This window comes from Notolabrus celidotus, chromosome 6, assembly GCF_009762535.1.
Source record: "Notolabrus celidotus isolate fNotCel1 chromosome 6, fNotCel1.pri, whole genome shotgun sequence".
In the NCBI taxonomy this organism is placed as follows: domain Eukaryota; kingdom Metazoa; phylum Chordata; class Actinopteri; order Labriformes; family Labridae; genus Notolabrus; species Notolabrus celidotus.
The window spans coordinates 22,419,380-22,434,970 of NC_048277.1; the positions used below are offsets into that span (position 1 = coordinate 22,419,380).

Below are 15,591 nucleotides of genomic sequence, written 5' to 3' on the forward strand. Positions count from 1 at the left end.
TGCAACCACACTGGCTTAGATCTCTGAACAGATGCCAGACAGACAGGCAGACAGGCTGAGGGTCAGACCTAATCTTCCGCCGCCAATTAGGGCAGAGTAGCCCCAGCCGGCTCCTAAGCCCTGACCACATCACCACATATGGGCAGGGGTCCCGGGCTGCTGGAGCCCCGACAAACCCGCCTGTCCCTCCTGACAGTCAGGGCCTATGTGTGGAGGTCTCAGGTGGAGGGCTGCTCTCAGTTTCCCTCCAGCTCAGCAAAGAGCATCTGAGTAGCTGTTGGCTCTGTGTGTGCTCAGGTGCCAGAGGCTGAGTTAGAATACTGCCTCTGTCTTTGGACCCTCCGTATAATAACCTGGACCCTCCTGTAGTAACCTGATTCTAAATCACACTGACACATAGTGCTACTGCCCCTTTTATGGCTGCTGATAGTGGATGGTGAAAGAACTTAGGACCAAAGCATTCTATAAATACTGCTTTTAATCCCCAAAAGAGCAGTTAAGTGGTTTTTCAGCCAGTCAGGTGAACCCAGATTTCTGCACACCTGGGTATGTTTACTTTAGGCCGACTGCTGCTCACCTTCAGTGTGATAATGACCGGCCTTTTAGTAGACGCTGCCGGCCATGTCTTTTATCAGCTTGTTTGTGCTCCCGTGGTTAAACGATGCATGAGTGGAACCGGCCCCTCTAAGAAACTCTGGAGCTATTTCAAGCTACCAAAACACTTCCAGGTTTTCTTTGGCATCCCGTCATCGACTCTCCAATACCCATGTGTAAATGGTCGCATTTTTACACAAAGACCACCTACATAACAGTGTGGTGCAACCATCCAACTTCTCTATCTATAATAGAAAGCCAGTGTATTACTCCTCATGCTCGGTAATTAAATCAATATGGCAATCAGAGTTAAAATGCTATTTGTTGTGGTTTTACGTGTTACTTGAAATGTGAGCTCTTGTAATTACCACTTTGGTTCCGCTGTTAAAATCTGTGGTAAAAAAAAAAAAAAAAAGCTGAGGCTTGTTTAAATGCACCACTGCTGTTTACTCTGGTGAATTAGGCCCTTCAAGTCTGCAGCTGTGCAGTGACTAAAGTCAGGAATTCAAATTTGTGTGTTTTTTACAGACAGTACAAATTGTTCTTGAATTGCAAAACAGAGAAAACATTGGCTCAGTGTTCTTACTGTGAATCAAAGCCTGTTATTGGTGAGATTTGTCATCAGAAGAGGGAGAAAGAGAGGAGAGAATCCTTCCTCTCTCTTGACTTCATGCACAACAGAGCGGACGTGTTTATTTTGCATGAACTAAAATAAGACAAAGTAAAGATATTTATGTGCAATCTGAAATTCCTCGAAAAGTTATGTACCTCAGTTCAAACGGCTGCGTTCTCAGAGGTTACACCCTGGTTTCCTCTCCCCTTGTTCTCCCTGTGTGTTGAATCAAAGATGCAAACCGAGTAAGGCAAAGCAGCTATGTTGCTGAGTACACAACTCGCATACCAGGGAGGGCTGTGATGTCATCAGTGCATACGCTATGGGAAACGGTCATTCAAGGACAGCGAGACAAGGCTGCCAACAGGGATAGTAAATACATTACAGCACACTTTAGCCCCCCAAAGCTAGATTGGCAGCGCTGAATCTGTGGATCTGGACCGAGGCCCAGGCGGGAACAACAGCTCTTACAGCAGTTTGGAACGGACGAGAGAAAAGGAGGACAGCTGCAACGTGGGAGCCAGGACGCCACCTCACAGACCTCCACTGCCTGCTGCATGACCCGAGTGGGAACTGAGTGGGAGCTGGCTCACTGTCTTCTGTCTGTCTGTGTGTATTTGTGATTATGACCAATTTATTTCTGGGCAGGAGTGTTCTAGGAAAAACCCCTTTTATAAGGAAACCTTACTTTTTTCCTCCCAGTTTTTCGTGTTGCCAACATGGATTGTTAAGTCATGCCTTTTTTAGGAAACAGACATTGCAGTTTGTCAATGAGCTCAAACTGACGATGAGAAGGCAGTGCTGAATATAATGGAGATTGATGGACGTAGTTTGCCAGCAGTGCTATTAATGATACGCTTACTCATCTGAACGGACTTGTTTGCTAAGCGAGTAATGGTATCAGAAACAAATACGTGATCATGTTGGAGGTGTTAAATGTGCTATCACAGGCATGGCTGCGCTAAATTTGTTTCAAGAACTTGAGGCATCATCACCCTGCGTGTACCATCTATATTTTTACACTGAGCATGTTTGATAGTGTACTCTGCACCCATGCAGAGGCACTCAGATAAAGACAGAAGTGGCAAAGGTATGAGAGTCAACCTGGAGTTTCATCAGGAGAGGCTTCTGCCGCCATTTCCTGTCTCCATGAAGACAATTGGCAGAGGAAGGCTTAATAAACCAGGGAGGAGACTGTATCCACCATCTGGGTCTGACGGCGAAGGCTGGAATGTCCTCGTCCTGAACAGCCTGCCTTGCTCTGCCGTCATGTGGACAACAGCCCCCACACACTAGGTAGCCTGAGGAGAGCTGTCATGTGGGCCAGTGGGGTCTAAAGCAAGTCCTACTCTCACTCCTGTTGTTGAAAGGCAGCCATGCACTCACACACAAATACGCCCGCGCTGTGCTCGTACTGTAAGCACGCCTCCCACGAGAGGAAGCTCGGGTGGGTGTCTGTTTTATGTTCTCTGTCCTGTAATTTGTGTTGAAAACCTCTTCCTGCTAGTAAGTTGCTGATCATATCATCAGGGTACGGATAAAATCATTTCTGCACTCCTGCTCTTGTTCTGCACTGCTGTGTGATTGCACTCTTTCACACATTTCAAGGCAAATCTAAGCAGAGGTCTTACATCAGGTTTTCCTCCAGTAGGCTGTGGGATGCATGAGGTCAGGGAAAGCTTTTAAACAGAGATACAGTATCTCACTAAAATGAGTACACCCCTCACATATCTCCAAATATTTAATTATATCTTCTAATGGGACAACTCTGAAGAAATTGCGCTCCTCCACCTTCAGTAGAGGATGCCCCACAGATGCCCAATAGGGTTTAGGTCTGGAGACATGCTTGGCCGCTCCATCACCTTTACCCTCAGCTTCTTTAGCAAGGCAGTGGCCATCTTTGAGGTGTGTTTGGGGTCGTTATCATGTTGGAATACTGCCCTGCGGCCCAGTTTCCGAAGGAAGGGGATCATGCTCTGCTTCAGTATGTCACAGTACATGTTGGCATTCATGGTTTCCTTAATGAACTGTAGCTCCCCAGTGCCAGCAGTACTCATGCAGACCCAGACCATGACACTCCCACCACCATGCTTGACTGTAGGCGAGATACACTTATCTTTGTACTCCTCACCTGGTTGCCCCACCACACGCTTGACACCATCTAAACCAAATAAGTTTATCTTGGTCTCATCAGACCACAAGACATGGTTCCAGTAATCCATGTCCTTAGTCCGCTTGTCTTTAGCAAATTGTTTGCGGACTTTCTTGTGCATCATCTTTAGAAGAAATGTGAGGGGTGTACTCACTTTTGTGAGATACTGTTAGTGTTTAGATGAAAAAACATTCAACCCAGCTTGTCAGTTAACACACTGACTTCCTTATTCCCCTTTGGCATACTTCCTATTGTCATAGCTGCTTTGTTTGTCAGTGCAATGTTGGATAATAATTAACATTGAAAGTGAAATAACTTTGGACTTACCTTGAATTAATCAGTAGAGACAATCAATCTCAACATCAGCCATGTTTGCATGTTCCTGATGTGACCTTAATCCTCGTTCTAATGGCCCACTATACTGGAGCAGTGTCCCTTATTCAAAAGTTTCACAGATCTCAGTGACATCTGATAGTTAGTTAAGTGTTACCATAGCTGATGGAAAATATGACAATGAAATGAGACACTATCCCAGGATGAAGAGTTAGTATTATACCTTAAACAGTCAAAACAGTCCCTCTAATGGAGCAAATTAGCTGCAGTGTTGACCGTATCACATGATCCTTCTCTGCAGAATGAGGTCTCCTGGTTGTCATGGAGTTGTTTGGACATATTTTTCTCCCTTTTTTTAAGATTTTAAAAACATCTCTTCCACGGCAGCCCCAAAGTGTTCTCTAGAACTGTGGTCTTCAACTTGTGGGTCCTGTGACCCAAATGTGGGTCACACTGAACCATTTCCAGGGTGTCACAAATGTGTGCCTGGAAAAAAGAAAAGTTTCCCCCTTGTTTTGAAGAACGTGCCACCTATGATGCAGTGCGCTTGTAGTAGTAGGGTAGATCATTCCCGCTCCAAATCAAATCAAATTAAATCAAATAAAATCAACTTTATTTATATAGCACTTTACACACAACACAGTTGATCCAAAGTGCTTTCCAACAGACAATGAGGAAAACTAAGAGAAAATTAAAAAAAACACACAAACAGATGAAGAGAGAGGGGAAGAAGAGTGGTAAGAGAGCAATTTAATTAAAAATGAAATTAACAGTAATAATAACAACAGTAATGACAAGAAATATAACTAATGGTTGAGGGAAGAGAATTCCACAGTTTTGGGGCACAGATGGAGAAGGCCCTGTCCCCATATCTCTTTGTCCTTGATGTTCGGACAGACAGGAAGTTTTGGTGTGATGATCTGAGTGCTCTGACAGAGTGATACGGAGACAGGAGTTCTGAGACGTAAGTGGGGGCCAAACCATGAAGTGCTTTACATACGAACAGAAGGATTTTGAAATGAATTCTGTAGCTGACCGGAAGTCAGTGTAGGAAGGCAAGAATTGGTGTTATGTGGTCTCTCTTTTTTGACCTTGTCAGGATCCTGGCCGCTGCATATTGAACTATTTGAAGGCGGGATAATGATGATTGAGTGATGCCAAAGTACATGGTGTTACAGTAATCAATGTGTGATGATATGAAGGCGTGGCTGACTGTTTCCAGGTCTGAGGTGCTTAAGATTGATTTGAGTTTGGAGATGGTGCGGAGCTGCATGAAACTTATTTTTACTACCTGATTTATCTGTTTGTCAAATTTTAGTCCTGAATCGAGTATGACTCCAAGGTTTTTTGCATGAGGTTTTATGGAGGGGACCAGTGAGTCAAGATGGGGTAGAAATGCTATTGATCAGATGTGGTGGTCCTAATAAAATTACTTCTGTTTTATTGTCATTGAGTTATAAGAAATTAGCAGCTATCCATGATTAAACTAATAGAAAACAGTTTTTTGAGGTTATCATTTGACAAATTTCAGGAAGCACCGTTGGCCTAGCGATTTGAGCAGCGCCCACATGTGGAGACTGTGATCCTCGTTGCAGCGGTTGCTTCTTCGGCTCCTGGCCTCAACTGTTTGCTATGTGTCTTCCCCATAGACTGTATAATAAAGCTCTCTCTTCAGCTTACATATCCAATAATGGCGAAAATGACCCAAAATAGATCTCTTTTCATTCAGAACTTGGGTCTAGATTGTCATTAAAAAAGTGGTGATGGGTCCTGAGGCTAGTTGAGAACCACAACTCTAGAAAATGTTTTTGTGCCAAACTAAGCACTCACTTTATTTTCATTCATGCTATTTTTATCTTCTACATTTTATTATTTTATTTTGAATTTATTGTTAACATCTTTCAAGTACATGTGACATGTTACAATGTTACGTAAAAGTATTAGTATTAGTATTAGTATTAGTATAATTATAATTATTGTTTTTATTTTTTCATTTTTTTATTGAGTACTTTCAAAGGGCTTTTTGGAGCTTTACATTCTTCCATAAATTATAAATGAAAGCTTCAGAACAGCTATGACTTAAAGATAATAAACTACATTTTAATGAAATGTATCAGTTAATATTTCCTTTTCATCTTCCCTCATGAAAAGCATCAGACAGTAGCTGTAAAAAACAGAATAGGAACCAATCTGTGTAATAAGAGAAGCCCCATCTGACTGAGGTCTGTCTCTGTCTGGATGAGTCAGCCTGAGTGACACGCTCTGGTCACAGTCACATCTTAAAAAATGTATGGCAGATAGAGTACTCCCACTGTCTCTTTTACCCCACACTGACAGGCATCTGGGATAATTAAGGTGGTATTATGCTAGCGTGTCATTACGGTGTCACATTATCTTTTGACTCCACGTTGGCTTTGTTGGTTTGCATGCAATCTCATGTCCGGTGGTAAAACTAGACCAAACTAACCTCCTATTAATCTCATCTCTTCCAGCTGTTATCCCTCTGACCGACTCGGAGCACAAGCTGCTGGCACTCCACTTCGCCGTGGACCCTGGCAGAGACTGGGAGTGGGGGAGGGATGACAATGATAATACCAAGCTAGCCAAGTAAGTTGAGTAGAATATCACATCGGAGTGATGCTTATCAACAATGCACACAGAGGTTGCTGACTAGGAAAGCAGCCCCATGAAGGGTGAGAGAGTAAAAAAATCTGTATGTCAAAGCAGATCTGTGAGTCTACCCACAAGGCTGTGTGTGTGTGGGATTTAACTCTGATTATGGAACCAGGGCTCAGGTCACTTCAAAGAATGAGCAGGGAGAGAACAAATTGTGAGTCACGTCAGTCATCTATAGGGTTTCCCAGGAATGGCCCCACTAAAGCAGCAACACCCTCTCTGAGTTTAGCAAAGAGTTTATGTAAGGGTTTCTGTTTCACATTCCTGCCAGTCAGGGGGTTAGCTTATCCTGTAACAAGCTGCAGAATGAACATAACAGATATACTCTACTGAAAAGATGCTCAAACAACTCTCTGACACTACCTCCTTATGTTGCTGTAAAAAATGTCATCTTCAGACCCATTAATATGCCAGAAAGCAATAACTTTTAGTAAACTGATTTTTAAATGTCAGCTTCGTAACACCAGAGCTTGTTGTTTATTGTGTATTCATATTTCCCCCCAGTCTCATCTTGTCTCTGGAGGCTAAACTCAACCTGCTGCACAACTACATGAATGTAACATGGATCCGAATTCCATCTGAAACAAGGGTAACTGTTTTTTTCTCACACATGTGATGTGTTTGTCACACTTCATTTAGCCCTGCAGGCACTCCTCTCTTCCAGATGTTCTGGAAACCACAGAGTCCAATCAATCAGTTTTATTTACCATCAGATGCAATAATCTCAGGCATTTATGTCTCTGCTCCGATTATAAATCATCAGAAACCAGCTTAACTGTTCCTTTCTCAATGCTTCAGGGTTGAATCTGTCTGGAGTACATTTCTTTTAAATATCTCTACTTAAAAACATTTATTTGTTTCTTAGCTGTACAGTCATCCAAACTGTTTGGTTGCTAAGTGTTTTTTTTTTTAATTGCTCTGTGTGTGTCTTTGCACAGGCTCCCCTGGCTCAGCCAGAGTCTCCCACAGCCTCTGCAGGTGAGGATGTCCAGTCTCTTGCTGAGTCCATGGACTCTGACCGCGAGTCTGTGGGCAGCAACTCCAATGTCAACAATGGCAAGCCCAGCAAGGAGAAGGACAAGGAGAAGCAGCGTAAGGACAAAGACAAGAGCCGGGCTGATTCTGTAGCTAACAAACTGGGTAGCTTCAGCAAAACCTTGGGAATCAAGCTCAAGAAGAACATGGGAGGTCTGGGCGGCCTCGTACACGGCAAAATGAACAAATCTAACTCTGGCTCAGGTCGTAATGGAGAGAACGGAGGGGAAAAAACAAAGAAGAAGGAGTCTAAAACAACCAAGGGAAGTAAGGAGGAGTCGGGCCAATCAGCCAGCTCCACCTCCTCTGAGAAGGCTACGAGTCCCTCACCTACAGATAGACCCTCCAGCTCCTCCCCCACTGAGAGACAAGACAGTGCAGGGAGAGTCTCAGGGGACAAGAGCCTGGAAAACTGGAAATACAGCACGGATGTGAAGCTCAGCCTCAACATCCTGCGGGCAGCCATGCAGGGGGAGCGCAAGTTCATCTTTGCAGGCCTCCTCCTCACCAGCCATCGACACCAGTTCCACGAGGAGATGATCAGCTACTACTTGACCAACGCCCAGGAGCGCTTCAGCCAGGAGCAGGAGCAGAAGAGGAAAGAGGCAGAGAAGAAGCCCCCCGTCGCTAATGAGGTGGCCGCGAAGAAACCCGAGCATGAGAGTGTCTTCCAGAGGGAGAGGTCGGACAGCTCACCGCCAGAGAGCTGCTCTCCCGTCCTGCCCCATCACACCCACACCTACAACCACAACTCACAACTCAAGATGCAGGGAAGGAACAGTCCCACTCCTGCAGCCCCTCTTGTTTCATCCCCAGCCCCTCCGCTCACCCCACCAACAGTCTCCCACCATGTCTCCCACCCAGTCCCAGCCCCTGCGCCTTACTCCTCGCCCAGTATTGGTGCTAAGAGACCTGGGCCCGTACCTGTGTCTGCCCACTACAGCCATACACCGCCCATCCAGAGGCACAGCGTGATCCACTTACAAGATGTCAACATGCAATCCTCCATCTTCCAGGACGACCCGTATAATAAGCCTGTGGTGGGCACCCTAAAGACATGCGCCACCTACCCCCAGCAGAACCGCACACTTTCATCCCAGAGTTACAGCCCTGCTCGCCTGTCGGGGGTCCGCACTGTTAACACCATAGAGACCCTCTCTTACAACATGCCTGGCGAACACAAGTCCCACACCTACACCAACGGGTTCCACGCGGGAGACATTCAGGACTGCCTGGAGTTTGCTGATGAGGACAACTCATCTCATACCTGGCTTAACCAAGACAAAACCAAAGGGCGGAGCTCTGGAAGCCCTTTGTACTGCTTTCAGCAGCGCCGCTGCAAGAGGGAGAACTGCTCCTTCTATGGCCGGCCAGAGACAGACAACTACTGCTCCTACTGCTACAGAGAGGAGCTGAAACGCAGGGAGAGGGAGAGCAAAGTGCAGAGGCCCGCATAGCCATCACAGCCACTTCAGCCACTTGTCAGCAAGGCCTCAGGAGACTGGAGGAAACTACACCATCTGCACTCTGCATTTCCAATAACATGGTGGCAAATGTTTTCCTATTTTGTTGAAGAATGCTCTTGTATTCCTGTCACCCTTCCCTTGTTAGTTTACGATGGGGGAAGCAGAACTTGAAACAGTGAGCAGCTTTGGCCAGAAGTTGTGCTAATTTGTTTGTTTATCTTTCCCTGTCTTTAGTCTTTTACTTGTTTTAGAGTAAAAGTCATCTCTTTGTGATGTAACTCTCTGTGTGTGAGGAAAAGGTCTTTATTTTTTAAAGTGCAAAAAAGATTTGCATCTCATCAGGAGGGAACATTTTAGCTCTTAAATCAGTTTGAATGCAATACCTCTGCTTGGTTCTTCAAAAATCTGTGTGGAAAATTTGTAGTTGTTTGCAATCAAAAAGAAATTTAATGGGAGATCAACATTAGACATTAAAGCAATAAATTGGTGATTTTTGCTACACCCTCTCCCAATTTTGTCTATGCACCAATAATATAGTTACTGTAGGTTAACTGTGTCTTGTAAATTGTAAAGGATTGTCACGGTGTGCTTTTGTAAAACAAATTTCAACTACAGGAATTCAAATGTGTAAGCATTATAGATTGTAATGTTGGATTAGGATGAAATGTAAACCTATCTCATTTGTTAAGTGTACTTTTGTTTCTAACCACGGTGCAAGGGTTTGCTGTGTCAGAATTGGACTCAAATATTATGTAAAACGTCATTTCGCATTTCTGCGTGTCGTCGACCTCTTAACGACCACACGTACTGCCAAACTGGCTTCTTGAAAAAAAAATTACAGTTCAAATTTTCAAAATGTGTCATGTGGCTAACACCAAACAATGTGTATAGGATGAATTGCTTCTCAAATATGCAGTGTTTATGGTGTGTTTCTCAGAGTCGCCTGTAAATTACTGTATTCGGTCAGTATGTTAGATGAGAAGAACTGTGGGTAGTGAGAGCAGGCTGATGCGTATTTGTCTGACGTGTGATTACGTGTCTCCTCCCCTCTTTACACACACCAACACAACTTGCATTCATGCTATTAGCACTATGTGGTGACCTGCAGTATAGATGTGTCACCGGTCCAGTGTGAGATTGTCTGTCCCTTCATATCTAGAGGCCGTTAAACGAAGCACCTGCTGCTAAGAGCACCTCAAGCCTTTGTGATCATCAGTGCTTTAACCAATCAGTGGGTTTGTAAAACCCCAGGCCTCCAAGTGCTTTCTGCTCATTCGACATGACTACTGTAACGACGCAGTGTTTGTGTTGCTGTTTGTTCTGGTGATGCTTGGATAATGTACCATGCTGTCCTTAACTAAGTGTGTCCTGGCCAAGGATGTCCACTGCTCCCCGGGTTCGCTTCTGTCTCTCTCTCTCTCTCCTGTACACACTGCAGTGTTGCTCCTCTTCGTTTCTATGTGACCAGTTCATGGACTCTCACCATGTTAGGACTGTAAGATATGATTTTGTATTCCTTTAAGAGTTTTACACTACTTTAAATTATTAATTTGCACATTAGGTACAGATGTAAATATGAAAAAAAATAGTTTATTGTTACAAACATGCTGTGTCTGTGTCTTATTTGCACTTCTTCTTCTTCAAGGGGGTATTCTTAAATCAAGATACTGAGGATTTAATGGTTTGGCTAATTAATTTTTTGATCAGCAATGATACAATGGGATCATCGCATTTTCATTTTTGATGCACCACAACCAGTGGTAGACAAAGTACACAGCTTCATTACTTAAGTCAAAGTATAGATCCTCCAGGTCAAATATTACTCCAATACAAGTGAAAGTTGTTCTGTCAGATTATTACTTGAGTTAAAGTACTGTAGTACTTCCTTTTAAAAATACTTAAGTATTCAAAGTACTTCTTGAAATATCTCAAAACTTTGTATTTTCACAAAGCAGGATGACAGTAATGTCTACATAGAAGTACATTCAGTTACATCATGTTTATTTAGAAACCATTACTTGAAATCTCTAAAAACTATACCATGGAATAAAAACAGAAACTAAGTTACTCCAAGCACAGACAACTTAGTTTGAAATGTTCATCTGGAATGAAACAAATGTTACATAACTCAACACGCTTTCTCAGGTTGGACAGTGAATGTTTGTATGTTTGGGCAGAGTGGGAAACAGGGAGAACATTTCAAACGATACGTATCATTCTTCATTTCAAAAACCTTTAACACCGGCTGAAGATATGGACATGGGTGCTCAGGTGGAGAATTATAGCCATCATTACCATCTCTAAATGAACTGCCTGATCTGAGTGAAATCTGCTCTGTGTTTGCTCCACGTTCAACCGTGGAGACGCACGATATACAGGTACAACTAAGCCACTGAGACAAACAGAACTACACAAACATATTTTACTGTCTTAAGGATCAGATTTCAGAAAAGAGAAGGAAATTCATGAGCTGACTTCAAAGCTAAAGTAGTGAGTAACTAGAGCAAAAAGTACAATTGTCCTCTGAATGTAGTTGAGTAAAAGTAATAATTATCCCCACAATTTAATACTCAAGTAAAGTACAGATACCCCAAAAATGTACGTAAGTACTGTACTCAAGTAAATTTACTTTGTTACTGTCCATCACTGACCACAACACACTTTTGTTATTAAAGCCCTAAAAGTACACCGTAAAAGTTAACATCACTGCATCGTATCAGAGCTGAACAAGACTGAAGATTGATAACCAATCATGAAAAATAATTATTGAATTGTCCCACCTCTTTTTAGAGAGATGAATCAATGCATAGCAGCATCTTTGAAGGTATTTTTCAAAGCATTATTATTGCATTTCTTTAATTTGTAATTTGTAATTTATTTATTATAGGATAGCCCCTTGAGATGCAGCATCTCGTTTTCAAGGGGGTCCCAACAACACACAAAGTAAATTAATACACACAAAACAGTGAATCACAACAAACACAAATACACAAACGCAGACAGCTCTCCCTCACCCTTACTCACTCCTGGACTCACCCAGCACCCCATCATTAAACAAAACCTTGACAGAAGACAGCATCAACAAAAGAAAAAGGTATAAATAAAGCACATCAACACACGTCAGAAACAGGAAAAGCTTGTTTTTTAAATGATAAAACAAATTTGATTTAAAGCAGTGGATGGAGGTGATGGATTTAAGAGAAGGGGGTAGATTATTCCAATCGGATGGGGCTTTGAATTTGAATGACCTGCAACCAATTTCTTTATGGATTCTGGGGACAATGAAGAAGGGATGCTGCGTATGTCTAAGGGAATATGAAGATGAATATTGAACCGAGAAATCTTTTAGGTAGGACGGACAGTTAATATGAATACATTTAAAAAAATAAACTGAAGCCGGAGACATTCTCTTCTTGTTTTAGGTTGAAGCCAATTAAGTGCTTCAAATGGTGTGTTCAGTATGGACAACGTAAAACAAAGCGACAAAGCAAATTAAAAACAGTGTTGAGAGGCTTAAGGTGAGTGTCTGACATGCATTGATAGACAACATCGGCATAGTCACATTGTTGGAGAACTCACAAGATAGATTTTTAATCTGTAAAAGTCAAAACAGAATTAGGGTTGAATCATGCAATTCCTTCAATGCAACTCAAACGCTTCACTGTAGAGTTTCCTGTTCCTAGTATTTCCAATTCAGTGTCCCAACATGCAGACTTTCTTAAAATGATCATTTCGGATTCCCTAAGATAACCCTATCACATTACTACTGGGGTCAATTTGACTTCTTCAGAGCACCTGAGGACAAAGTTATATTTTTTGAGCTTTTTGCCTTTATTTTATAGGACAGCTGAAGAGAGACAGGAAACGTGGGGAGCGGGGGAAGACATGCAGGAAATGGTCGACCAGCCGGGAATCGAGCCGGCGACCCCTGTGATGAGGACTGTGGCCTCTGTATGTGGGGCGCCCAGACCGCTAGGCCACCAGAGCCCCCACATTTTTTTTTAAATCTAATTTTTAACTCCATTACTAACCATTTAAATCATTTGGTCCATTGGTGTTCTTTAATTCTCACAGATCATGGTTCAATGAGGAGAAATCCCTCGTTTTTCATTAAAATTCATGTTAAAACTTTTTTAAATGTACATTGGAAACCCCTAAATATAAATATATAGTTTTACATGACATGGTTTTTTCTTTATTTTATTTCAAATTTTGAATTATTATTTATTTCATGAAGTGATGTTGATAAATTTGATTTTTATGCTGCATTTAGCTGGTTTGTTATTCACCAAAGTTGCTCTGAGGTAACAGAGTTGAGATTCTTCAGAGTGATCAGCCAAGTAGGGCAGCATTCCAGACTGAGAGCTGTTACTCTGCCTCTTCCCTCCAGAGACACTCCTACATTGGCAGGAGGATTGACGCCACGCAGCGAAACAAGTCTTGGAAAAGCAGCAGAAAATCTGCAAATGTGAAGAGTTCTCCATCTCGTTCATGGTCTAATCTGATAAGAGCTCTGCACGTGAGGACAAGAAACGTGACATCTGGTATCAAACATCCAGAAGAATTCTTAAGATGTCTTCTTGAATATACTTGGATTATTTATCATTTTAATGTATTCTTCATATGCAAAGGGAAGCAAGAAAAAAGATGGTTAAATTCTAGGATGTCAAAATCTGCAGCAATACTTAATGGACTTCAGGCTCCATCAGTCAGGCAGTTGGCCTATCTTTGTGATTCATAGTCCCCACAGGATGAATCTCACTGACTTAGGAGATTCATTGATTTCTTATCTAGCTTTACCATGTGGTCATGATTTCGTATCTACTGAAATACCTTAACTTTGACCTGATTGGTAGGAAAGAATTTAAACATTCTGGTCCCAGAGGATGTATCCTGTATGTCAGGGGCGTGAAACTCATTTCAGTTCAGGGGCCACATACAGCCCAAGTTGATCTCAAGTGGGCTGGACCTGTAAAATCATAACATTATAACCTATGGAGTAGGACAACTAAAAATGTTCCCCTTTGTTTTAGTGCAAAAAAGTACATTCTGAAAATGTCCACATTACATGAACTATCTTTTTAGAAAAACAGCTGTTGTATTTTTCCTCATGGTGAGTCTCATAGTGGGACCTATGAAGTATGCAGCACATGTATGGTAAGCATGTGCACGACATGTGGCTCCTTTTCTCGAAAAAGGTGGATCCACTGCTCCTGCTGTTAAAAGTTTACATATACGGGGTTGCTGGTGGCCTAGCGGTCTAAGCACCCCATGAACAGAGGCTGCAGTCCTCGTCGCAGGGGTCGCCGGTTCGATTCCCGGCCAGTCGACCATTTCCTGCATGTCTTCCCCCACTTTCTACTCCCCACATTTCCTGTCTCTCTTCAGCTGTACTATCTAATAAAGGCAAAAAGGCCAAAAACATAACTTAAAAAAAAAAAAAAAAAAAGTTTACATATACAAAAACTTTAGTGTTGATTGGATCTTAAAGTGCTCTAAAAAGTTCTTGAATTCCCACTGGAGTATGCAAACTGCAAATATTGTCCCAGAGCGCTGTTCAGGTGCGCTCCATCAGCATTATGATTGTATGCGACCCCCAGAGGACAAATCTGAAATAGAAGTTACTTTTATTGAAAAATTTTAGCTAATGTCTTCTCTGTAATTGTTTCACTTTGAGAATTCATCCACGTGCCGGATTGGCCTGCGGGCTGTATGTTTGACACCCCTGCTGTATGTACATTGAGTACCTCCTTTTTTGAAGACTCTTTTAGAGGAAGTATAGCTTTTGAAACATGTGCCAACTTAATAAAGTAGGTCACACACCAAACATACATGCACACACACTCACACATGCACACACGCACATGCCCATACATGCACACACGCGCACACACTGACACATCAAATCAGTAAAAAATTGATTGAGGTGACTTTCAAGGGTTGAGTATGCATTTTAAAAAATGATATGTTAATGTTCTGATGTGTTCCCACCTTGTAAGTGTTTTAATGTTCATGACATGACACGAAATCTCAACAGACAGACACAAATCCATGAAATAATATAATTACATTCTGTGACTTATCAAGACCTGATGTCCTCTACAAGGGACAGATGATACAAATTTAATTAACAACATTATTGATTTTTTTTTTTCTGTAATGTGTTTCTTTTAACCCCAATACTTATATTATCTAGAAAAAATAATAATATCAAGTGCAGCCTCACAGAGTTGTTCATTTAGTTTTTCCCCCTCCGATTTCAGTTTGTCAAACACTTTGGTTGCTACTTATGCTCAAATATAGAAGAGGGTACATCATTTTAGTGTCTAAGCATTGTAATAGTTTGCATGTTAGCTTGAGGATGTTAGCATTGCGCCTAGAGCAACACTGGTGCCACAGAAATCTTAAAGAAGTGTTGCCTCAGTTGTTCTCTAAAACTACAAAACACAGATTTTCAAAGCAAAAAGAGAGGCAGCAGCTTGTCAAAGGAAACAAAAGCACAAATCAAAATCTGACGGTCTGTACTATCTGTCAAATATGCGACTCCACCGAGACTGCAATCTCAGAGGATTCCTTAAAATATTTGTCACCAAACAGTCTATTATGTAAAATTAGCCTTTGCTTTTTCAAGAATGCTCAGTCTGTACAGTAGCAGCTGACTGAGTTGGTGGATTGTGAGTGAAGAGAAGGTTGCTTAGTGGGCAGCAGCCTGTTGTGTGTGG

The 15,591-nt window shown here is 42.2% G+C and overlaps 1 protein-coding gene across 3 annotated transcripts in view; it reads left to right on the forward strand.

Moving 5' to 3' along the window:
• otud7a (OTU deubiquitinase 7A) overlaps positions 1-10,472 on the forward strand; it is a 58,087-nt gene extending 47,615 nt beyond the window's left edge. For all 3 annotated transcript variants that reach the window (XM_034685644.1, XM_034685645.1, XM_034685646.1), the window contains 3 exons: positions 6,185-6,299; positions 6,873-6,957; positions 7,307-10,472. In XM_034685644.1, the coding sequence (XP_034541535.1) occupies positions 6,185-6,299; positions 6,873-6,957; positions 7,307-8,860 (1,754 nt within the window). In that variant the 3' untranslated portion in view covers positions 8,861-10,472. The remainder of the gene's footprint in view (positions 1-6,184; positions 6,300-6,872; positions 6,958-7,306) is intronic.
• Positions 10,473-15,591: the final 5,119 nt, after the last annotated feature.